Raw genomic sequence first — 26,174 nt, 5'->3', positions numbered from 1 at the left:
CTTAACAAAAGAGAGTTTAATTATATTATTTTGAAATATGCTATAATATGATACATATCGTTTTGACCATCAGATAGAATATAAAAAATGGGAGTTTCTATTAAAAAAATTCTAAATAATTTTTACTGAATCTTTAAAGTAACCCAAGATCAAGACAATACTATTATGCATCACTTGAAACGTTACAATTTTTGTTTAAAGCACCTTTTTTAATATTTACAAAATATTTGGTTGTCCCTTTATATACACCTTGTATATATATTTATAAATGTATGTACATAGTTACTCGATCATAATTTTCTACATTTTTTTTTGCACAAAATAAAAATTCTTCAAAGTTTCTTGTTATATTAATTAGTGTATGTGTAAATTTATTCATTACACTTTTTCTAATATTATGTACAATAGCTCTGTTTTTTCATCAGTTCGTCATAAGGAAGAAAAATATAAAAATTAGTTATAGGCATATTCACATAGCTAGCATTATTTATAATTCACGCTCAAATCTTTTAGTTTTAATGAATAACAATAAGAATAAAATTAATGACAATAACAGTAACAAGAAAAATTTAACGTCCGATTATTGTTGGCTCATCAGCCATAGCTATTTCTTCCGTAGGTGCTTTATCTCTCTTTCTCTTCCTTGAGAAAAGCATGAAGACGAGGCCAGACATAAGATTGCACATAAACACGATCCATGCAAGAATAAGCGAATAATCATATTTCATCAATGCACCCTTTGGAAAGGTTGCGGAGACATGTTTACTTTCATACTCGATTGAAGAAAGCAGCACTTGTATCACCACCATGTTGCAAGCGGCTAGAAAAAGAATGAAGAAAAGCGCAAAATTAATTAAAGTTTTATATATTTACATATATATATATACATATATACATCTTTACAAAAATAAAATTTCTTTAACAAAAAAAAAATTTTTTTTTTAATAGCATCAGGAAATATATACATACAAATTAATAGCGTGAAAAAGTATTGAAGTCATAAGAGTGACCAAGTATGCTTAAAATTATTATTTAAAATTATATTATATATTATTAAAAATAAAATTACTTCTGCCACAACTTATTGTTCGCTAGCAAAAAGAAAAAGAAAAAAGAAAATTAAACATTTATTATGTATTTGTTTTTTTCTTAAATCTATTTTTTTAATTCCATTTGTAAAAAAGATTGTTATTTTGGTTAACATATTTTTCTAATACCATTTTTGTAAAGTTTTCAACATGCTTGAACTTTGAAGTGATTTCAGCACTTTTTCATGCTATTAACTTATAATTCTCTCTTTTTTAATGCCATTTTCATAAAAAACTGTTATTTTAAATTATGATTTTTTTAATAACAATTTTAATATTTGGTTGCTTTTATGAATTCAGTATTTTTTCATTAATTTATGCATATTTTCAATGCCATGTTCGTATAATATTTTCAATATAATATTTTTAAAAAAGTGCTTTCTTGCTAAAAAAATTTTGTTTTTGTAAAGATTCTATTTTTGTAAAGAATTGTTATCTTGGCTGGAGAGAAAGATATATGTGGCGTTTTTTACTTTTTTTATGTGGATTTCACATATTTATGCAAAGTGAATATATATATACATATAAAACGCGTGTGTTGTGTACACATATTCACCCACATACATTCATACATATATATTTTTCTTCACATATATAGAGTGAAGAAAAAGGAACAGAATATTCTGACATTTCAAACACCATGAATTTTAGAAAAAAATGTTTTACACAAAAGTCATAGGACATAAAATGGTCCGTATTCTGAACTCATATTTATCGCTAAATGTGCCGATAAAAGTGCCTTAAATGATACGATAAATGTAGCGATGCTCTGAGTGGACTGGATGTGTGCAATGTGCGCAATAATATCATGTGCGCAATCTACATATGTGCAATGAAGTCACGTGTGCAATGTGTTTGTGCGTAATAAAATCATGTGTGCAAACGTATGTTCATATTTTTAATTATTACATGTGCACAATAATGCTTGTAGACAATCGCTCTGTAGGCAATCGGAAATATTGCAAATTAAGCTGTCGGCAAAATATGGACAAACGAAGCCGTTGGCAATCGGGAAATTAGGCAAACGGAGCCTCCCCGATTTTATTAATAAAAATGATACACATCGAGTTTCTATAATTATAAAGTGACAATACATTAGAAATATGTCAAAAAATAGAAATAGAAAAATAAATAGAAGTTTTTACAGTAGAAGTGACAGCAAGGAAAAATATTTTTCTCTTTGAAAAGAAAGTTTTGCAACAAATCGACCATGAAGCATTAGATTTTGTAATAATCATTTTTAATAAATTTTGAATTTTAATTTTGAGTTATCGTCGATATTTGTTGAGTTGATATTTTTAAATTTAAAATTCTTTTATTTGTAGTTTATGTAATTCTTATTTTAATTTTTGTTCTGTTCTGTATCTAGATTGTATCTTTGCTTCATGTTCTAGTTTCATAAGCTCCATATGGCTTTCTCATGCTTTTTCTTCTGAACTTCCACCAGAGCCTCCTCGTATAAAATAATTTTTTTTTTATCTCTGTTAAATTAGGATTCACAGAGCATACCTTTATACACTATAAGAAATGATATATTTATTTGAATCTAAATATCACAGAGAGCAATACAATGCGCGTGTACAGATAAACAGGGAGAGCAAGAAGAAGAAAACAAAAGAAGAAATCGTGCACAAAGCAGCGCCATGCTAGGGCGAATCGCAAATCAGAACATCCAAAGCATGGCGCGGTCTACGAAAATAAAACAAGTGTGTTTCCAGCTCTGTTAAAGGGCGCATTGATCAAACTAATTTCTTACTCCAACAAATCTCTTTGATACAAGCTTATCAGATTCGTCTTCTAATGGGTTGACCAAAAAAGAAGGTCCTGCAATGGGCTCTTCAGGATGGCAGATATATCCCTTGTTGACTGCAGATTGGCTTCCTTCAAAAGTATAAACGTTCTCTTTAAAAAAATAATATTATGTGCTTAAAATAATAAAAATTATTTTGCTTATTTTATATCAAAGTTTATATAATATTAAAAAATATTTTTTGTAAATTTTACCTCCCAGTCACAGAATCCAATATTAATTTATTATCTTAATATTGATTGGTATTCAATTGAACCCTGCGTCTCTAAATATATACATAATAAGAATTAAACAAATTAAATTTAAAAAAAATATTTACATATATGCTCTATTATAGTACAAATATACAAAATTACAAAATACAAAATTTACATATATAAATGCATATACACGCACGAGTCAGTAGATATATAATACATATACATAAACATACACGCGCGCACACATACATACACAAATTTTTATAGCTTATAATTTTTTATATAAAATTTAATTGGCCATCACAGTGTCGTAGACGTTTTTATCCATACCAAAATTCTTGGAATAAATTTTAGCAACGTTGTAATCCATATCCGAACACATAAGAATGGATGGTCTACTGCTAATGCTTCTCAAATATTTGTTGTATGCTGTAACATTTTTCTTTGCCATTACTTTCAAACATTGGCACGTTACTTTCGGTTTTGTTTAACTTTGTCAGCCAATTTCGTGGAGCCAACGCTTTTATATGTTTTGCTAAATCCTTTCATTTCTGCTTTTTTGTGTACTATTTGCATTTTTGCATTGCCACTTTTATCTTCTATTAGTGTGCAATAGTTTTTTACAAATTATACGGTTATATTTTTTTTTCTGCGAATTCTCACGCTTTGTCTATTTCTCTGCCATCTTAAATCGAAGAGTCACGAGGAAACCGTCTGATCTGAATGAAACTTGAGATGTAGTATTGGGGTATTAATCTAAAATATTGATTACAGTTTTAAAGCAATACATAAATTTATTACAGTATAGTTACATGTAATTAGTACTCATTAGTACATTGTAAAATCATCTCTGGCTGCGATGCAGGCTGATGCACGGCGTAGATTGGTTTCGAATAAAGGTATCATGTTATTCCTTGACATATTATGCCAAATGCAATGAAGTTGCTGCTCCAAATCGACGCTATTTCTATTTCTTGACGATATATTGTTACTGCATTCTGCGAATAATCTCTACAGGTTTCACTCTCTCTGAGTAAAGAAAACCTATCACTGCTCGCATTTCTTCTTTGGTGCTGTTGAATAATGGAGCATTCATTTTAAATTGACATAAAATCACAATAAAAAAGAACTACACAACAAACTACCATTCCGGACAAATACACTTGAAGTTATGATAAATCATAAAGAAATCATTGCCAGCCACCTGTTCGGGCAAATAAAAAAGTCCCTTTACTTTTTGATTTACCTTAATATATGTAATTATACTGCAATAAACTTGTGTATTGATTTGATACTGTAATTTATATATACAATATTTTAATACACCCCAATAATAAATCTCAAGTTTCATTCAGATCCGATGGTTTCTTCGGGGTGCTTCAATTTTTTTGTGAAAAAGTGTATAATATATATAATAAATTATAATTAAATTATATCTTTTTATATCAACATTTTTAATATAATTATCGTATTTTATATACTTGCTTTGCGTTTTGTATTGCAGTCGCGTCGAAAGACGAAGCAAAGAAAGGTTTTCAAATATAACAATAAGTTATGGCACGTAAGTCGTAATTGACCACTCGATGATCAATTAGAATGCCGCCATAAACACGCAATACGCATGATATACAACATTTGAGTCATAAATGTACCTCTTAGCTAACAGCTGCTCCTTAGGATAAATCAATCATCGCACAGATTACCATTTGAACAAGTTCCAGACACCAGCGTGCATTTTTGCCGCGCAGCCAAAATGGTGCCGCGTTCTGTGTGCTGGGTATCGATTCTGTAATTCAAGTGAGGATGAAAATTACAAAAATGAGCAAATTTATTAGAAAATTTATAACTTTATTGAAACCTAATAAATTCAAACCTAATAAATTCGCTCATTTTCGTAATTTTTGCCCTCACTTGAATTACAGAATCGATACCCAGCACACAGAACGCGGCACCATTTTGGCTGCGCGGCAAAAAGCAACGCAATCAACTTACAACTTTTCCATAAGAGAGATAGATTGATTGGCGTGGCCTTTTGCTGCACGGCAAGCGTTGCCGCATCGTCTATGCAGAAGCCAATACATCTAGTCAAGGAGTAGAAAACTTTACATTTGTTATACATATTTTTAATAAAGTAAATTTATTACTGAACATCTGTTCTTTAACTGGTGGACATTATAACCACAAATATGACTGACTTTAGTCGTGTTACTAGGAAATTTATCTACGCCTTTAAAAGGTCTATAATGTGCTGCTCAGAATACGGGCCAATGTCTCTTAGATGAAGATATACATGTTGGATGAAGATATACATGGTACGGCTATTAAAAAACCGGATTGATTTTTTTATTTTTTGTGTGAGTGCCAACTATCAACAAGTGCTTGTTTAAAGCTTCAAGTCAGATTTATCAACTGTAAAAATTTCATTATTATCGGATGTACGCATCATGAAATATATCGATTGAAAGAGTCAGTAAAAATTTGATGTCGCCGCGAAAACATAATGAAACAAAGAGTGAATATCAAATATTGTGTGAAACTTGGGAAAACATGATACAAACGTAAAACGTAATGTAAATATAAATGTTGATAGGTTTTTCAGAATGATTGCCTATTGTGTACATAAGTTTTTGAATGATTTGAAAGATATTTAGGAATGGTTGAAAAAATGTGGGAGACAACGAACAATCAAGGCGTTCGAAAACAGCTTCGAAATCGGGTCCCGTCAAAAAAAATGTGCAAATTACTGAAAATTGATGCAAAAATGTGAGAATGTTAGTGGTAGAATCGGAATATCTCTAAAGATATGATCCGCAACATTTTATACAAAGATTTAAACAAACAGAAGATCTGTTCTCGGTTTGTGTCGCATGCGCTAATAAATGACTAAGAAATTACTCGCTTCGAACATTCGTGTAGTGTTTGATTATCTGCCATATTCGCCGGATTTGGCATCTTGTTTCCAAAAATCCATTTTGAGAATTCCAATTAAAAGAATTCACTACGATAGCATTCTAAGGCGCTCAAAGCGGTTTTGGCGAGGGTGCTTGAAATAATTCTGAAAGAGAGCTTCCAGAAATCAATCCATTCAATGTTTGACTGTGCTCGACTGTATTGATACCGAAAGGATATAATTTTTGAACAAAACAAATTAATTTTGCCATTATGATTGTTGTTTTATTTTATACAGCTTTAGTCCGGTTATTTAATAGCCGCGCCTCGTATAATATTCATCTAAATTTAAAATTGTAAAAAAATAATTGAAAGGAGAACAACACACACATATTTACTTTAATTAAAGAAGCCAACAAGCATTTGCCTGAACAACTATTTTTAATCGATGAAAATATTTCTAAGAGAAAATTATATTAATAAATGATAAAGTGAGAAATCAATGCGCTTTTCGTCATTGCAGTTACAATTAGATAATTGCTGATAATACAATAACAATATGACCACGGACAATCCACGCGATATTTCGGAATAACCATCTCATATTTTTTATATAATTATTATTTAAGTTATAAATGCGGAATTGGATTAAAAACTTATTGCAGATTAAAAACTTATTATACGGATATAATTATTATGTAATGCTAATTACCAGTTATGAAGTGTATTCCTCCAGCAAGACGCTTAAACATATAACGTGGATTTAGAAATGTGTAAATTGAAAAGAAAAAACCCATCACCATTATGAAAAGGCTGATTAAAGCAAATGAGACTTGAGTCTTGGCGTAATCTGAAAATACATAAATTGATCAAGCTAGACTGTGAATACATATTTAGATCGCATACAATAGGATTACACATATAGTACACATATGCTTTTATACAAGATAACTTGTGTATGCTTTTATGTGTGCAAGATAATTCGTGTACATGCAGTTTTATGAAATAACTTAATCTGTTAAAAACAGCAAATGCACTTTTATGCTATTTTACTTATGGCGTTCAATGAAATAAATGCACTGATAATATAGCATACAATGATATAGCTCATACAATTCAATCATATATAATATTTTGTATAATATTTTGTAATTATATGCATATAATTACAAATCTCTCTCTCTCTCTCTCTCTCTCTCTCTCTCTCTTTATAAATATATTAATTTCCAAATTATGTGGATTAATTAGGTATACTTACTCAGTACTATCAAATTCAAACTTGGATCTAATTCTATTTGTATTTCTGTCGGAAACATATTCATATACTCGCATTCCTCTGAAAAATAATAATATATACACAAACTGTTAATAAGTTTATTAAATGTATTATTTTTTAGAAATGATGTTTTGTCGAATATCGACAAAACGTCATTGTAGACTAGCATTTTGAAGCTTGAAATTCCAACTTTAACGTGTTACCGATAGCTTTTTTATCTGCAAACATTTTTCGCCGAATATCGGCATTATTTCTAAAAAATACAGATTTAGTTTCAAAATTGTGTAACTCGGCCAAAAAAAATTGTAGAAAAATAAAAAAAAGCACTTTGTAGGCAAAATGTTGAAGTTCAGCCGTCACTCCGGGATTCTCCTAAGAGAAAATTTTTGTATTGGGACTTCGCGTTATATTGCAGTATTCCCGTTCATATGATATATGTAGAATAATAATTAAAACATTTTATAAAATTCAAAATTTCTCAAGCTATCATTTAAGTAAAAATCTAGTAGAAACTTAGTAAGAATTCATTTGAGCTAGCTGTTATCGATATCTGATGATTTAAAGTACTCGTAACTATGCGCACACGTTTTGAAAAGATTAATACTATTGCCCTTATTCTGAGCTCAAATTTATCGGCACATTTATAGCGCCACATTCAGAGGTGCAGATAAATGTACTACACGATTAAAGTCAGTCATATTCTCATCGCACATTTATAGTGCCTTTAATTTAGAGGTACATTTATGACTACCGTGTTATATATTATGTTTCAAAAGTATCTATTCTATTTTATATCACCGACTGACGTATAGACAAATTCTATATAGAAGCGTAATCAGAATCATAAAGAAGAAAAAGAAAAAGAAAAAGAAGAAGAAGAAGTCTATTCTATTTCAAAATACTCGCGAGCCACGATCACGCACTGCATTTACTTTCCAAACTTTGATTGCCTTTGATGATCAATATCATCAAATATATCCATGATATTGCACTTGAAATATGCTCGAAGTATGTTTAAAGCTAGTTTTTTTTAGTTTTGCTTCAAAGTACAATTAAGATTCTTCGTCCTAATTAATCTTTCGAAGTGAAACTAATGTTAAACAAAATGCATCCTTCATTGCATTTTATATACTACTATACTTTTAAAATAAATTTTGTTGTACTTAATGTTTCGCAAGTTTGATTAATTCCATCATTGTTATACAATAGATTTCATTAATAAAATTATTACAGATCAAGTTTCTGTAGATAATAGAAATTTTTTACATAACAATATTAATGATATTTAGTCAATTCTGAAATTTCTTCTAAAAGTATAGTTGTATAAAGTGCAATGAAGGGTACATTTCGTTTGACACTATTTTCACTTCGAAGGATTAATTAGGACGAAGAATCTTGCACTTTGAAGCGAAAATATTAATTATATAAAATATCATATAATTATATAAATTTATATTTACAAAACTAAGATAATTTTAATCATCTAAAAAAAAATTTTTTTGTTATTTATGTTTTGTGAAAAACTAAGTCATACTCACTATATTGCGTTAAGTTCGTAGAGTTTTCCGATACGGGCATCAATCCCGTGATACAGCTTCTCCAGAGACCCGTGTGTTTATAAATCAATCTTCTGCCAACTTTATCACCTCCCAGAGGTAAACCTTGATCATCAGGTGATTTTACTGCAAACCAATGATCAGTTCCTATAGCCACGGACCATATGCATAACGACAGTCCCACAAGAGCAGTACAACCCAGAAGGAGTCGTCTTTCAAAAATAACCTAGCAGAAATATTAGTACAATATTTATATATTTCTCTTACTTTAAACGGATATAGATATTTGTGAGTAAATTCACATAAAACAAAACATCCCGGAAATATCTCAGAAATTTTTTGAAATATCTAGGACAAAATCGGTAAATATAGATTTAAAAAAAAGTTAAGACACAAATATATATTTATATCAAATGAAAAAATTAATTAAGGGAATGTAAAGTATAAATTAAAATAATCTTTTTATGTAATAATTTACAATATAAAAATGTGTGTGTGTATATATATATACTACACGTGTGTGCGTGCGTGCGTCACTTTATACACTTGTCGTGATTCGCAGTTACAGTGATTGGGCGCGATACGTACGATAATTCAATAGCGAGCAATGAATGATAATAAGAAATAATGAGCGCCGGTTCATCTCGCGTTTGGCTTAAATATTAATTAATTAGATTGAGAGGAGTGAGTGTAGTGACCCTGACTGGAGCATGTATCGTGCTCCGCTTGTTTAGTCTGTCTCTTACTTATTGTCAGCTTCCGAGAACTTGGCCGTGACTTCCTTTTCCTTTGTCACGTCTTGCTTCATATTGTTAATATTCTTTTGTCAAATTTATTTTTCTCAATCTGAGCTATATTTCTTATTTTAATATTTAATGTTTTACTTTCGTGACTTTCTTAAAATATTTAGTCATCTTTTTCTGTTCTCTAAGTATTCCAAAGTATACCTTATAAGGACTTTCTTTTATCTATATTAACTCACGAATGTAAACACTTTATAAAATACTTAAATTTTTGTTTTGTATTTTATTTTTCTGAAACTGATTGTAATGGATTAATAAAATTGTTGCGTTTAATGTAACATCAAACACGAAATAATTTAGATAATTTATAATTAGATACATAATACAAATTTTGTTTATGTGTTTTATCAAAAATTGTTCAAATTATGTTAGTTTAATGTCATGTTAACCGCAAAAATCTCATTAATTTATCACAATTACTTTCAAAGCGGCTAAAAAGGATAAAATAGGAAACATAAAAATTTTAATTTTTATGCGGACGAGCCGCATCTGTTAGATAAGAAAAACAATAGACAAATAGATCTTGAGAGTCCGACGCTTATTCGAGAGACAGAGACGGCGTTTCGGTATTCATTGTAAGTATTGTAACGATGTGACGTCATTCAGTGAAAAATTATGATGGTATCTGAGTTCGCGAGATGTTTTTACTGGAATTCTCAGAAAATATAAAGAAAAATACAATCATTTTTATTTTTGTATATTTATATTTGTTATTAAAATAATTGAACATTTATGACATAAATATTGCACACCATATTTTGACTCTTTTGTTTTATATATATCCTTACATATATCTATTGCAACTTCATAATACTAATCGGAAATATTGTTTTGGTTTACATTTATTACAGCCATACATATGCTATGAATTAAAAGAAAAATACTATAAATTTTGTTTAATATACTAATACTTAACTGTAATGAACTATATTACGTTTTTATTAAAACAATAAAACAGAAAAAGAAATGATTCAAAAACCAAAATAAAATCTTATCATCAGTATATCATATAATATAATATTTTAATTTTCAAATTTTATAATATAAAATAAAAACTTCTATTCATTTTTTTCTTTTTGATCCCATATAACATAATTATTTTTTTTTCTAATAGTATATTTGTATTAAATTCTTAATCCGCTTAAACGCAACTATTCTTTCATTATGCTGTTTTTCCCGAATCTCTCTTCTCTTCTTTTATTCTTCCTTATTACTTGCTATATATTGCACTATAAATGTGTTAAAATTTTTTTCTTTTAATACCTGAAATTATAATCATAAAATGTTCACCTATATTAAATTTACTTTACATGTACATACAAGGTATATTTTAATCTTACATTTTCCTGGTGGATCGTCTTTTTCTTCTTTTTCTTCTTCAATTTGATTAACATCAGATCCAGCCAGTGCCAATGGTTACACCCACGACTTATCCGCAAATAATCCCTGCATAATCTGAAGCAAAGAGAGAGAGAGAGAGAAAGAGAGACAGAGAGACAAAGAGAGGGAGGGGAAGAGAGAGAGAGAGAGAGAAATACGTTATATTTAATTTCTACATTTATTTCTATAATTAAATATAAATTTTATAATCAAATTTTTAAGTGTATAGATATATAACAACATGCATATGTCTTTACTTAAAAATAAGTTTTAAAAATATGCAAAATATGCCTTAAAATATTCTCTTTTGTTAGGGTTATCACCACTTTTGTTATTGTGATTATATAATTCTTTAATTATTACTATAATTCTTTTGTATGTTTGTTTCAGGGCTTGAAATTTCGTCGAGCATTTTAAGCCTGTTACATCATATCCTTTGTCTTGCATAATCTTTGCTATTTTCTCCCAGTATTGTTTCACAGTACATCTGCCGTTATGAAACTCATCTTTATATTCACTATATATACTTAAAAGTAATATAGTTGATATTACTCATTTTATATGCATTTATATTTAGTATCTCCTATTATCTGATATTTACGTTCATTAGTAATTAGTGATGCTTTGAAATGTAGGTTGTACAGCACAGGTTGCATAGTGTCCCTTTTTTCAGCCTCTTGTAATAATAATGTTGCAAAAGCCATAGTCTATAAAATAAGTATAATAGTTTTTTCACATTTATGAAAATATTGAAATTATTCATTATTATATTAATGGCATTGGTACCTCGTTGTGCTTTTCCCGCATCTTTACCACTTACAACTACTTTATATTCATTGTTGTCCTCTACGTCTATAAACACAACTCTTCTATGGGTGCCGCCATGTTTTTACCGCGACTGCACTCACCTCGCGAACCGTAGTAGTGAAAATAGGAAATGACGACAAAATTTATGACGTCATATATAAACACGAAAACTTTGAAAGCTACTACTGCCGTGTATATCGGAACGGACACACAGTGCTGCCAGTACTGTCAGTGAATACCGAAACGCAGCCAGGGAGATCTTATTTTAAAAACGTTCGTAAATTTGTGCAAAATTAATATAAAAATAAATTAAAACTATGAAAATTGCATTCTATCGGTAAATAATTCCGGAATCCTTTTTAAAATTTGCAATATTTTTTTTAGAGATTTTGTGAAATTCATACATAAGCCTGTATAAATATATAGATATACTATAAACCTTATATAGATTTTAATTTCATAAATTAATATAACTTTCTAAGTGCTTTAACGTTTCAGATTTTATTTATTGATATTCAAATCTTGTATTTCTGTTATTAACATTTATTATTGTGTATTAATTTCTAAGTAGATCTCTATTTGTTGTCGCAAATTTTAATTGATGTTTTAATTTAAAATACCATAAAATATATTCGCTAATTATACTAGCGTTTAGTTAAATGCTTAAGATCTCTATCAAACTTAAATGATATGTGTATCCCCACATAAATAGATTCTTATTCTACGTAATACCTGATTGTACAATGCCTTCATTCGACCTGCCATGTCGTTTTCTGTTTCTCCCTGTTTCTTGGTAGCAATTCAAGAATGCGTATCTGGCACGTGCGATAAATCGATAATGTCTGCTACGACGTTCACTACAGTCGGTGTTTATAACTTAACTTGGACCAACAACCTGGCAAGATAGAAAAAGGTCAGATGCATAAGAATACATTCTTATATTTATGGGATAGGTGCAACAGGTTTGTCATATTTCTCAAACAAAATTGAAAATTAAATAAAATACTAAATAATATAGAATATTTTGTTTATTTGTCCAACCAATAAACTTACAAGAAAAGTTTGCCAAACATTTTAACTTTGAGATAAGATCAAGTTTTTTAAGCTAATTTTCTTAAAATAAACCATATTTTAAGCAAAATTTTCAATTCCAGTCATTTTGATAATAGAAGGAAGAAAGAGAGATAATGTTTCTAAAAAATTGTAAAACGTTCGTATTTTAATCAGTATCTCGATGCAACTCCGACAAAATTTTACAGATTAATGTATTTGTAGCTTAAAATGGATTCCTATCTGCGAAAATCATATTTTAGCCAATAGTGTTTGAAGAAGAAGTCGGATTAAAAGGAAAATTCTGTTGCTTGCACATTTTTCATTGTCGTTATAAAAAAGGCAAACAATTTTGCAGCTTTAAAAGCATATTACATTGTAGCTTTCCGCACATATCTTTCTGCAAAATTATAGTTTTTAGGGAAATGTAGTCGCAATAAGAATCAAATAATCGTTATTAGACAATAATTCGTTATTAGTAATAATATAAAATAATCGAGAATGCAAATCACAATTATATGTTTTGTTTCTCTTATTGTAAATCAGTAGTAATTGCGTTCTTCTCAACATTTGTTTAAGTACTAAATATCTTTTCTTTTCAAAAAATTGATATATATTTGTGATCTGAGATAATTTTTTTTTATTAATTAGAAATTTAATTATTTAAAAACATTTTTTTTTATTTAATTTTTTTAGATTTTTATATATTTCTTTAGTTTTATTTAAAAGGCATAAATAACGAACCTAAAAGTAAAAGCTTGATACTTTATATATGATTTTTGATATTTGATGCTTTGATAATATGTATAATATTTATAACAGTATTTTATAATATAAGCACAAATATTTTGAATAATTTTTACATTAATTCTTAGAAAGATAGTGTCCGCGGTACATTCAAATCTCTTATGTTTTTGAAATGCATTTAAACAACTTTGTTTTTGAAATTGAATATTTTAGTGCCATATTTTTAATCAATCTTTTTATACGATTGAAAGATTATATATATAATTGTACTTTGAAATATTCATATTTTATTCGACATTGTTATATGCATATATATAATATAACTTTTATAAAATATAATGGGTTGTTCCTCCTCGCCGCGAGCTTGTATTCGAGCGAATTGGCTAATTTTCTTTTACCTAATTTCTCTACTTAGATATTCTATTTAGATACTCTCAACATAATTTAAAAATTATTTGAGCTTTAACATATAATATGAGACTATCGATTAAGCCATTAAAAAAATGTTTTTTTCAGTACCCTCTTTTTTCAACATATATCATGATCAAGCTCATCGGAAAGATGTGTTAATGTAAATAATTATCTACTTAAGACTTGCTGGCATTATCAATTTTTTCATAATAAATCAAGAATAAATCTTTGTTAATAAATATTTAAAAAAATCAATATTTTGACTTCAAGACTTGCTGTAAAATAGTTGACAATCAAATTTATTATGCTAGAAAATTCTCTGTGAAAATAACTTGATCGAATTCCTTAGAAGAAATAATACATTAATGAAATAAATGATTAAACTTTACTAAAACATATGTTTACAAATTTTAGAAACGTGTCATTTTTTTAAATTAAAATAAATTTGATATATTTAGGCTAGATAAATGTAATAAAATTTAGAAAGAGAAAAAAATGAATACAAGATACAATTATTACGCGAAACTGATGGTCATTAGTGATATTGAAATTCAATTCGAGATTAGAACGAAAGAATAGGTGATTCGAGACCGAGACGAGGTGTTTTCTGAGATTTATTTCGTATAATAGTGTAATCGAGACGACTGCTTATTTCGGCAGACACAGAATACATAGATTCTAAATCGCGATAACTAGAAAAATAAGACTGGGGACATCTTTTGTAGCATGTATGTTCGGCGACATCGATGTCAACAGTCTGACGGTTAGAAAAAAACTAACGCAAATATAACATGCTGTCGAAGACCGTTTGTAAGGAAAAACAATATACAGGATCCGATATAAACATAACTTTAAATCGGATAGAGACAATTAGATTGTTTTAGAATTTATATGTTAACTGAAATGCAAAAATTATATGATAAATTAAAATGTTGTCCAAACAGATGGAAATGTATACATAATAGATACATCGTATAATGTAAACGAACAAAATGTAACCCAATATTGTGTCAATACTAATATTATGTAATGTTTTATTACAGTAACTTATAAAATTGCATAATATGTAACGAATATGTTGTTTTTATTTAATTCGATAATAACAGCAATAGGCTCAAGGTAAGAACAATTAAGAGGAAAAACTGGCAAATAAGAGCCAAGACGCAAGTATCGATGCGCGAATTTATTACTATTATTAACTAATGTGCATTAAAAATGTACGTTTCGGACTGTTTTTTGCTCCATCTTCAGCATGCATATAAATATATAAAGATTAAACTGGAATTGTAAAACTTGAGATACATAACATTTGCAGTTGCAATCAAATTTCAAATTAAAAATAATAATCACCCAGACAGCACGTGTCCCTAAAAGACGACTTAAAGACGTCTTATCGTTCTTTAGATATCTTTAAAATGTCTTTTAGTCTTCTTGTGCTATCTAGGCAAAATGTAGGCTCACTAAAATCCGCGTGGAATGTACAAATAAGTGGACAGCGTCCAAATGCCTTCGTCATACGTATATCGTCGGTGGATTATAATATTGTATAATTTATATTGTAAACCAAAAAAATAATATAAATTATATTATTTTAATCCACCGACGATACACGTGTGGCGATGATGTTTGGACGCTGTCCACTTATTTGTACAGATTCCGCACGGATTTTAGTGAGCCTTTATTCTGATTATTATTTTTAATTTGACATTTGACTGCGATTGCAAATATCGTATATGTCTAGTTTTACAATTCTGATTTAATCTTTATATATTTATATCCATGTTGAAGATGGACAAAGAAACTACCAAAACATACATTTTTAATACACATTAGTTAATAAAATTTAACAATAATAAGTTTGCACACCGATATTCATGCCTTGCCTCTTATCTGTCAATTTTTCCACTTAATTATTATTTAATTGTTTCAATATTATTATTATATTCATGCACACACAATTAATATTTCAAAGAAATGTAAACATTATTTACATTGTTAAATATTTTAAAACTTAATATATATAAAACTTAACATATACAACTTAATATATACAAAACTTAATATATGTAAATCTAATATTTGAATAAAAATATTTTAAAAATGATGTAAATTAACACTTTACTTATTTAAGGTTAATTTAATATAATCTTATACTAAATTATTGAATATTTAATTCAAAATCATTCAAATACTTATGTGACTTATTGTACATGTTTCTAATAAATACCAATGCAAAAAATTTTTCTGAAAAATGGAAAATTAAAATGCCGATATTTATTTTAATTATAAAATATTTTTAAAATAAACATCTTTTTCGCATAACAAGCAAAATTTCGCTTTTATTTAATAGTTCTTAATCCAGAATCTGAATTCCTACTGTGTTAAATATTAATGTTTTAGTTAATAATGACCTCTTTTGACATTTTTATAAAAATTTTTATTTTATAAATAATATACATTTAACATCTCGGAAAATAATAATAAATTATTTGCATATATAACATGTCCGGTATAAATATATGTTCTCAGTTATTCACGTGAAACCATTGAAAATATAAAAATATTTATGCAAAAATCATTTTATTTAGAAAGAAAAATATGGCAATATAATAAAATATTTTTGAGATAATTACTTATTGAGATTTGAAGATTACTGCCTTACTTAATTAAATATATTATTTAATCAAGCAATTATAAGGTATCTCCATGAATATTAATAATAATTAATAAATTCTGTAACTAATCAGGTTCTTGGTTTTAACTGATTTGATCACCGTTTGTCAATTATTTGTAATTTATACTCAATTATTTAAAATTATCAATTTCCAGTTAACTACATAGATTATTTAAATCTCGGAAACAAAAGTTAACATATGAATATTAACTGTTTTTTTTATTTTTTGTTATTTAAATGTTATAATACTTTCACTTTTATCTACCATTGAAAAAATTACTTAATTGAATAAATCACTAAAAATATATAAGCCAAAAAACATTAAAAACCACAGCAAATTATAAATAATTATTGACAAATGCTACCAATCAAATCAAATCATAAATTATTATTGATCCCCATTTATTATGTGCCATTCATGCAATATTTTATATTATATTTGAGCGAATTTATTCTCTATAAAGTATTCTGTATAAGCCTCTAATGTGTGTATATGTTAAGGAAGTAACATATGTATTATGATTATTTCTAATGTATGCTTGGGATTTATGAATTTTTTATTTATGTAAATATTCTCTTATAAATGAATACTTTTAAAATAATCAAAAAATAGATTTATAGATTCTAATTTTCATAGGCAAATCTTTTAAAAGCATTTTGCCGCTTGTTGAATTAACAAATATTAAAAATTGCGATTTTGGTAGTTGCAAAACGAAGTGTATAACCAAATTTCTCGATATTTTTTATATTTTTTTTCTAAAATTAAAATAACTTCTAAACCAAAAATTTTTTAGACTTTTAAACTAATAATTTTGTAATAGTTTTTTCTAGAAAGATAAAAATTACGTCAACTGATATACGTAAAAATATGAAGAACAGTATAAAAAAAAGTGCAATTGTACTTTGCAATTGCATCTATGTATAAAAATGCATAAAAGTTACATAAGAATATAAAACCATTATAAGCGTGTAAAATTATTTAATTTTGCCTTATAATTTTCTTTCTCGAATTGTTTTAACAATATAAATCCGTTTAGATCTTCATGGAACATCCTGTATATTACAAGATTATATTTAAATTTTGAAAAAAGGAATTATTCTTGTTATGATAATGATAAATATTTTGGAAGCTGCACAAGAAAAAAATATTATGAGAACAAAATTCTGTTATGAAAAAGACATTGCAAAACGATATTAATTTTTTTAACAAATCGACATTTTAGAACATTTTTCTGATAATCTAAAGATTATTATAGCATTATTATAGCATTATTATAAAATTATTATAGCATTATATGTTCACTAACTTTCTCTACAACGTAAGTAATTGAATTAATTAAATATATACTGAAAATTTAATAATTTTTTTTATTAGTATATAATATGTCAATTTTTTTATATTTGTTATTTTATTTTTCCCCCGTGTCTGTTATTGCACTGCTGAGGTAATTGTTTGTCATAATTTAAATTCTTTATTCTGTGGTATAATAACATTTCTTCCTGCTTCTTTTATTCTTTATATTATATTGCCAAAAATATCCGGAGAACACATAATTAATAACACAAAGCTTACAAAATACGATTTAAAAAAAAAATGTATTACAGAAAAACGTAAATCTCATTAATAGAATTCTAATGCCAAAAGTATTACAATAGACCCATAGAAAGAGAGAAGAAGAGAGAAAGAGAGAGAGGAAAGGGAAGAGAGTATTATATTTGATCACATGTGCATATTATTTAACCTGAATTTATCTTTATATGTATAATAAAAAATATGTAACAAAGAAAAATTTTTCATTTTAAAAATAATAATAGTTGTAAAGTTTTAATAAAAAAATATCAATAAAAGAAAATTTAATTGTATTTATCATAATTCTTCTCTCTTCTTTTTTCTATGTAAGAACATATATAAAAAATGACTAAATGTATGTATCTAAATCGGATATATATAAATATAAAAATATTTTTTTATAAAAACAATACAAATTTAATAATAGCAATAATAATTTAATACTAACTGTATTGAAATAAAATCATCATGTGACTCTTCTTGCTAATATTTATAATACAACTCTTTTCTTAATGTGATGTGATTTCTTTAATACTATTATAAATGTTAATAAATAATAAATACAATAAGAAAAAAAAATTTAATTATATAACATTTGTTATCATTATTTACAACAATATTCTAAAAAAATATTCTTATTTAATTTAATTAAAATAGTAAAATACGAGTACAAAAAATATCAATGTATCAAAATAAAAAACAGTTCTGTGTATGTTCATAATTTAAATATTTAGAAATTTATTAGTTTAGAAATTTAGAAATTTCACTTAAAAAGGATGAACAGCAATAAAGGCCCCAAGTTGTTTCCAAAATATTGCTTTCTCTTAAATATGCAGGATCAATTTTTTTCATATCTTAGTAAATATAGAAGATATGGACTCTTAGGAAGTATAAAAATATTTTTTTATTTCGGCACCATCCATTAAATATACTGCGAACTTGGGTCTGACAGTCAACAATCATAAAAAATCATATTTTTGTAACATTTAATCGCAGTTTTTTTATAGAGCCTATTTGTGTACCACAAAGATTTTTACACATATATGATTACATAAGACATACGTAAAATTGGTAGTAGTATTGCAATGCGCAGATAGTAAAAAATAAACTTAAACAAATCTATCCCACACTCACAGCACAAGATACGGTCTGTTTTATGTTTTGTTGCGAGTGTTATTTAAAGAGACAAACTATCTCATTTATCTTGATGTCATTATTTATTTGTTTTATGGATGTATCAATATTATTCCACTGCAGTCTTGTTTAAGTAGTTATTGAGAAGGATAGAAAATGTCTAAATCATGTTTTTATTGCTGTAAATAAAAAGTAAATATTTCAATACAACTTATATATTTATTAATGTTACTAGTAATACTATCAATTTATAACAAAAATAAAACAAAAATAACTAGGGCCGATTGAGGCCCTTATCGCCACCCATCTTTTAGGAATTAATTTAGAGAAATTAATTATTTCTAAATATATAACAATTTTCTGTGGATTTGTCTGTATCTTTTATAGCTTTAATTTTATATAAAATAAAATACATATAAATTGCAATATTAATTCGTATGTATCAGTGGCGTATTTACATTTAGAATGACAACAAAACCTTATTTTCTTTCCATTTAATTTATATTTTGACATAATTTTAATTTGTGATTTAGTTACTAAAATATTTAATATTAAATATTAAGATGTAATAAATTATCATTTATTTAATGTCAATTTATAAATTAGCATTTAATCATTCGCTGGGATAAATCTATTTTTGATTGATAAATATAATATATAAAATTTCTGTCATTTCTATTCGAATAAATATGATATATAAAATTTGTCGTTATTATTTATTACCCTATTTATGCGATTCTAAATGGTGCGTTGACGACGCAAGCACAAACGCGCACGTGTTCGGCAGCCGGTTGCTCGTTTGACTTGCCATCTTCTATTGACTCACCTCGAAATATCTTAGGAGATGTGGTTCGAGCGCAAAACACCGAAAATACCGTTCTTCCTCGGTTGGCGCGACAGGCCTCACAAAATAGTATAACACTACGCAAGACGGAGCTCTACCGTCTGAACGCACTGATTGACGGTCTGACACTGATCTCACACTGAATACGTGAATAGTAGCTTAAGAAGAGAAGCACAACCAGCAATAGTTACAATTGAGAGGTGGGGCAACTTACTTCTTTAATAGTCATATTCTTTACTTTTTGCGTCTGCATACATGGATATAAACATAAAAATTATATAAAATTATAAATTTGAAAACTATTCGTATATATATAAAATCCGACCGAAATTTCGGTTTTGTTTTCGGTTACGGCCAATTTCGATCAAAAATCAGGGTTTCGATTTAATTTCGGTTTCGGCCAAAATTGAGAGAAAATTTCGGCGACGTGAGCCGAAACTGTAGTCACAATTATAGAAAGCTACAACGAAGTTTTTGTCAGCTTCGCCGACTAGTGTGGCAAGCGAACAGCTATTTAGCTCTGCTGGGTAAATTTATGCGAACAGACACAATAATCAATTGGGTCAAAAGGCCGAGAAACTTTTATTTTTATGTTATAGTATAAAATCGTTCAAGTTTAATTATTAGATTCAAGTAAAGACAACTTAAGAATAAACTTATAAATTTGTTTTTGTAACTTTAAAAGTCGAGGATAATATAATTAATAATAATATGATATAATTAATAAATAATATCATAATATTATAATATTATAATGCTTTATAGTATATTATTTCATAATATTGTTTGGGTACTTGAAGAATATTTTTATACTTTAATAAAATATTTAATAAAATCTTATTTTAAAAGTATACACGAGTTTCACTTTCTAACGATATTTTTTAAATCGTTAATTTTAATAGAGCTTTTGTAAGACTCTTTCAAAAGTTCCGGTTTCGGCCGAAACTAAAAGAAGCGGTTTTAGTCGGACACTAATACGCACATGCGCGCGTATATACATACACACAGCAATATAGTGAAATATATGTCAATTCGAAAAGAAAATAATTAAACTTTTTTTTAAAACTTTTTTTTTAAACTTGCAAATATTATTCAAATATCAATTTAGGTGAACTTTAATACAATATAATTATAATATTTTTCAAGATACTATAATATAAATAATGCATTCTATATATTAAACAAAAGTCGCAATGTGTTTTTACAATGCTTTAAGTATTAAATGATTTGAAGAAAGAGAGAGAATACAAGAAATAGTTACTTTTTAAAGTATTATATATTTATTGCGTATTGTGTATATTACGCGCATAGCTGAACACATTTTAAAATCTTTTTATTTAAACAAGCTGCATATTTTTGTCCTATAAATTATAAAAACAAATACAGTAATAGATCTTTTCTTTAAGATATTTTTTTATGTGTAAAATAAGATTGAATAAAAAGTGTAACGTTTTTGAAAATATTAAAAAATAAATAAAATTCAACACAGTGCATGACTCTTCAAATGACAGGCAATTAATAATTGATACTATAAGATACAGTTACATAGCTTCTTACAAGAGAACCTTGCTAGCTTGGAAAATTTAATTTTAAATATATTATATGTATACATATATATATATTTTATATATATACATATATACAATGTGTGTGTGTGCGCACGCGCGCGCATGTATATGTATGTAGTGTCATTTAACTCTTATATCCTAAATAAATCCGTTATTTTTACAGATACAAAAAAATAGTTAAGGAAGAAGTTGTATGGTTCAAAGGGGAAGACACGATGATAAAATTAAAAAATCATATAAAAGTCATTTTGAAGATTATTTCAAAGTCATCGATATTTTTTTTAATGGAATCATATGGTTTTAGGTAGATGAGTAGTTTCTAATTGATTCTGAAAAGCGTTCAACCATGTATAACAATGTAACCTTCAGATAATCTTATGCTCCAAAATTACGTTAGAATGACATAACATGATCAGTAAATCTTAATACAATATTATTTTATTTATGTTAATATTGTTTATTCATTTTAATAGATGTTCAAAATGTCCACTATCGACGTCAATACATTTTTGCAAACATCCGATAAACTTCATTTGTGACCTTGAAATGACCTTGAATGGCCTTATATTATAGGTCGTTAGATTCGTCTCACGTCACTAACGGTTATAAGACTGCGTAAAAAATCCATATGTTTCCATTTAAAAAATGGAAATAATCTTGATCTGACCTTAGCATATCTAATTATCATACGTTTCCTTTGATACCAAACAGTTTTCCTCTCAAACTTTTTTTTCTACAACCAATCTTTTCTCGATATTAACTTGTAACGTTTGCTTGCTTCTGTATAATTGTTAAAAAATGACTTTTTCTAAAAAATGTAAAAAAATACCAAGTTTATGCGTTTGTGCAAAAAATTACATTAATATATATTTCATTGTTTATATCTTTGTTGATTAAATCTTTATTGTTCCCTTTTACAAAAATAATATCAGAGAAAATTGCACCAATTAAAAATGAAAATGCAAAAATTATGCAGTGTAGAATTTAATTCTTTTATTAAGGGGACTAAGCAATCAGATTTGTCGAAAATGAAGCTTTATGGGGAGAATTTATTACAAAGAAATGAAATCGAGAATTGAAATCAAGATTTGTTCTTTAACAAAATGTTTATTAGGATCATAAACTATAAAAAAAAATTCTTTTTAGTTGAAAATATGCATTAAAAATGGCCCGGATCGAAGAGAATTTTTAAATAAGTTTTTTTTCGTTTTGCAGTAATTTTGACTTAAAGTAAAAAGATACAGCGACTTCCTTGTAAATTATCCTTTAAAATACATCTGGTTCCGCACTGAAGCTGTAAAAAAAATATTAGAACAAAATTATTAAAATAGCGGTTATAAAATGGTGATATTTTTAAAAAGTTTGTTTTTCGAAAAAAAGTGCTATTTAATTTTTTTTCAAAAACTAGAGTTTGCACAGACTTTTTAGAGGTTCAGTCCGAAATTATACATATTGTAAACATGCTTAATTTTTTTTAAGTCGATTTGAGTCTCTGTATTTGAGTTATCAATGCAAAACGGAAAGAAAATAAAAAACAGAAAAGAAGGTGTTCAAAGTTTTGAAAAATTTTAAAGTATGATTATTGATACATCTTTTATCTAATGATTTCCAGCAGCATAGTATTTTCACCACACGTTTTACACACAACAAATGAAGCAATCATAATTAAAAACAAGAAAAAATCGATTATTTCATATTCAAGATTAAGATTATTTATATAAGAATAATTATTATCAGATTAAGACTATCTGTGTTCGAGCGAAAACGAGTTTGTGCGCTGCTTGACCTTTTCGGCTGCCGCAATTTTCCGAATTTTGACATAAATTTTGGACTGCCTAGTCCCCTTAATATGTTTCAATATTAAAATTATTTTATTAAATTTTATTAAATTTTTTTAATCATATTGCACTTTATTTAATAAAACAATTTTATTATTAAAACATAATAATAAAAGAATTAAATTCTCTATGTATGATTCTTATTTTTATTTGGCTCAATTTTCTAGTATCATGTTTGTAGAAAAAGTAATAAAGATTTAACCAATAAAATATACATTAAAATAATATTTTTTGTATAACAATTTCTTTTGAATGGACTTTAAACTCGACGCTTTTATTATTTTTCTTTGAAAAAGTAATAGAATACTGTATCATTGAATGTGTCTTTTAATCAAACGTGATAACACAATACTTTTCTTAATTGTGTGAATTAGACATAAATTTGATACAATTTGCATTATATTGCAAAACACATACATACCTATGGTAATAACTATCTGAAATATCCATTTCAGTTTTATTTTTAATCCAATGTCGAAGATATATAGCATTGGTGTATACCCCGGGTGAATATTTTTCGGCGCAACCGTCTCCCCATGAAGTTACACCGAGCAGAATACCATTCTTATTAACTAGCGCTGCTCCAGAATCACCCTATTTGTATTAATAATAATAATTAATATACAGAATAATTCTAAAAAAGTGCGAAAAATTTTAGGAGATGATTCTTTGTCGAAAATTAAAGGAGGTCTTTCATATAAACATATACTCCTATATCTCTCCCTGAGAAGTTATACCTCTCCAAAGAAGGAGGTAAAAATTAGGTTTTTATCTGTTTTCTCAAATTTATAGGACAAGTTAAAAAATGAAATTTGGTGAACGAGGTCTTTCATATAAACATATACTCCTATATCTCTCCCTGAGAAGTTATACCTCTCCAAAGAAGGAGGTAAAAATTAGGTTTTTATCTGTTTTCTCAAATTTAGGACAAGTTAAAAAATGAAATTTGGTGAACATTTTCCATTAGTTAAAAGGATACTTATTAATATTTTTTTAATCCTCCTATTGTTATAAGAAGATAAAATTAGCAACCCCTATTCAATTTTTTATTAGAACTTTTTAATGGGTCTGAATGTGATCATCTAAAAATATGCGTTAGAAAACTTTATTTCTTTAGAAACTTTTTTATTCCTTTTATTTTTTTTTTTTGTAAAATCAATAGTTTTCAAGAAATAAAAATAAAATACATTATTATGCACAGCACGATGCTAAGTAACATAGTTTTCAAGTTACAAGAATTTTAGAATAAAAAAAAACAAGCAAAACAAAATTATAGTAAATATTGGAAAAAATGGAACAAAAACAACACAAAATTATAATAAATGTTGAAAAAAAAATAATTTTTACCTACTTCTTTGAAGAAGTATAATTTCTCAGGAATATAGGAGTATTTATATGAAAATTTATATGAAAGACTCCCCTTAATTGTCGAGAGAAAGAATCATCTCCTAAAATGTTTCGCACTTATTTAGAATCACTCTGTATAACAGAAGTTATAGCTTAATTTAAGTCTTACTTTACAAGCATCTTCGACTCCATCCTGATATCCATAACATGACATTCGTGGTGTTATTACATATCTATCTTTATAATCTTCGCAACATGACTCTCTTTCTATTAACGGTATTATGATACATTTCAGAGTTTTGGGCAGAATTGGATCAATATTATCATCATCAAATTTCTGTGTAAATTTCATAAAAATTATTTTTTTTTCACATATATATAAGCAAACTTCAAAAAGAGAGAAAATGGTATTATTATACAATATTGATATAGCGTTATATTGTTATAATAATTCCTATTTACCAAATAATATCCCCAACCGCAAACTATTCCCCATTCTGTAAAGACATTTTCGGCGTTATCTAGAGCCAAGCCAACTGCTTTCGTAAAACTATTGTATGTGAACGTAGGTGTTACTTTGATAACAGCAATATCATAGTCGTTGATCATGCTATCGTAATTTTCATGTATAAAAAAATTAACAATATTATGAGCGACGCAATTCTTGTAGAGAATGGAGGATCCACTGTATACGGTGATTTCTTTACGAGGATCATTAACTCTGTGATATATTATATCTATTAGTAAAATAAAAATATATATGTTCTTATATGTAATTATATAGTAAAGATTTTAGAAATTACTATTTCTGAATCTATTCTCTTACTCACGCTGTTATACAATGGGCTGCTGTTACAGCCCAATTATTGTTTATTATAGCAGCACTGCATGCGTACATACCATTCAACATCATTGACAACTGTAAAAAGAAGAAAATTTTGTTAGGATATAATCTTGATCAAAATTCAAAAGAAGTTACAATCTCGAAGTTCCGATATGGTATGTTTTATATGTTTTAATAAAAGTTTTAGAAAGGATTTATTTTTAATTTATTACTGTTCTAGAAAACAAAATTATATACTTTTTATTCTATACTACCAATAAGCAGCAAATAAAAATCGCTATTTTGTTTCTACACAATATTTTGTATTCTATCCATTTTATATATATATATATATATGC

The 26,174-nt window shown here is 27.2% G+C and overlaps 2 protein-coding genes across 6 annotated transcripts in view; both read right to left on the bottom strand.

Annotated features, from left to right (window-relative positions):
* Window positions 1–20,432, bottom strand: LOC115233125 (transmembrane protein 114). Of its 4 annotated transcripts, XM_029803388.1 has the most exons (7): window positions 20,222–20,432; window positions 12,542–12,704; window positions 8,802–9,045; window positions 7,246–7,323; window positions 6,700–6,837; window positions 2,845–2,969; window positions 1–820 (listed from the first exon to the last, which is right to left on the bottom strand). In XM_029803388.1, exons 2-7 carry the CDS (start codon window positions 12,572–12,574, stop codon window positions 800–802), a joined length of 639 nt encoding a protein of 212 aa, XP_029659248.1. In that variant the 5' UTR covers window positions 12,575–12,704; window positions 20,222–20,432; the 3' UTR covers window positions 1–799. The 4 variants fall into 4 exon arrangements, with proteins under 4 accessions (XP_029659248.1, XP_029659246.1, XP_029659247.1 ...); XM_029803386.1 differs by lacking the exon at window positions 2,845–2,969 and having other exon boundaries at window positions 20,222–20,427; XM_029803387.1 differs by lacking the exons at window positions 2,845–2,969; window positions 20,222–20,432 and adding an exon at window positions 20,119–20,215.
* Window positions 20,433–22,775: 2,343 nt separating this feature from the next.
* The window catches only part of LOC115233107 (trypsin-7-like), a 3,736-nt gene continuing 337 nt past the window's right edge, over window positions 22,776–26,174 (bottom strand). For both annotated transcript variants that reach the window (XM_029803359.1, XM_029803358.1), the window contains exons 3-7: window positions 25,823–25,911; window positions 25,455–25,713; window positions 25,162–25,329; window positions 24,067–24,239; window positions 22,776–23,101 (exon numbers count right to left, since the gene is read on the bottom strand). In XM_029803359.1, coding sequence (XP_029659219.1) covers window positions 23,074–23,101; window positions 24,067–24,239; window positions 25,162–25,329; window positions 25,455–25,713; window positions 25,823–25,905 — 711 coding nt within the window. In that variant the 5' untranslated portion in view covers window positions 25,906–25,911 and the 3' untranslated portion in view covers window positions 22,776–23,073. The remainder of the gene's footprint in view (window positions 23,102–24,066; window positions 24,240–25,161; window positions 25,330–25,454; window positions 25,714–25,822; window positions 25,912–26,174) is intronic.

The sequence above is a fragment of the Formica exsecta genome, unplaced genomic scaffold (genome assembly GCF_003651465.1).
Source record: "Formica exsecta isolate Colony F162 unplaced genomic scaffold, ASM365146v1 scaffold160, whole genome shotgun sequence".
Taxonomy (NCBI): Eukaryota; Metazoa; Arthropoda; class Insecta; order Hymenoptera; family Formicidae; genus Formica; species Formica exsecta.
Note: the sequence above shows the minus strand (reverse complement) of the source record. Positions and strands in the feature narration are given on the sequence as shown.

Excerpts from the sequence above, each read along its gene's own strand:
- LOC115233125 (XM_029803386.1), bottom strand. The coding sequence starts at position 12,574 with ATGGCAGGTCGAATGAAGGCATTGTACAATCAG. Across the intron at positions 9,046-12,541 it reads TGAAGGCATTGTACAATCAG|GTTATTTTTGAAAGACGACT; the intron begins GTATTACGTAGA and ends TATTTCTGCTAG. Across the intron at positions 6,838-7,245 it reads TTTGAATTTGATAGTACTGA|ATTACGCCAAGACTCAAGTC; the intron begins GTAAGTATACCT and ends ATGTATTTTCAG.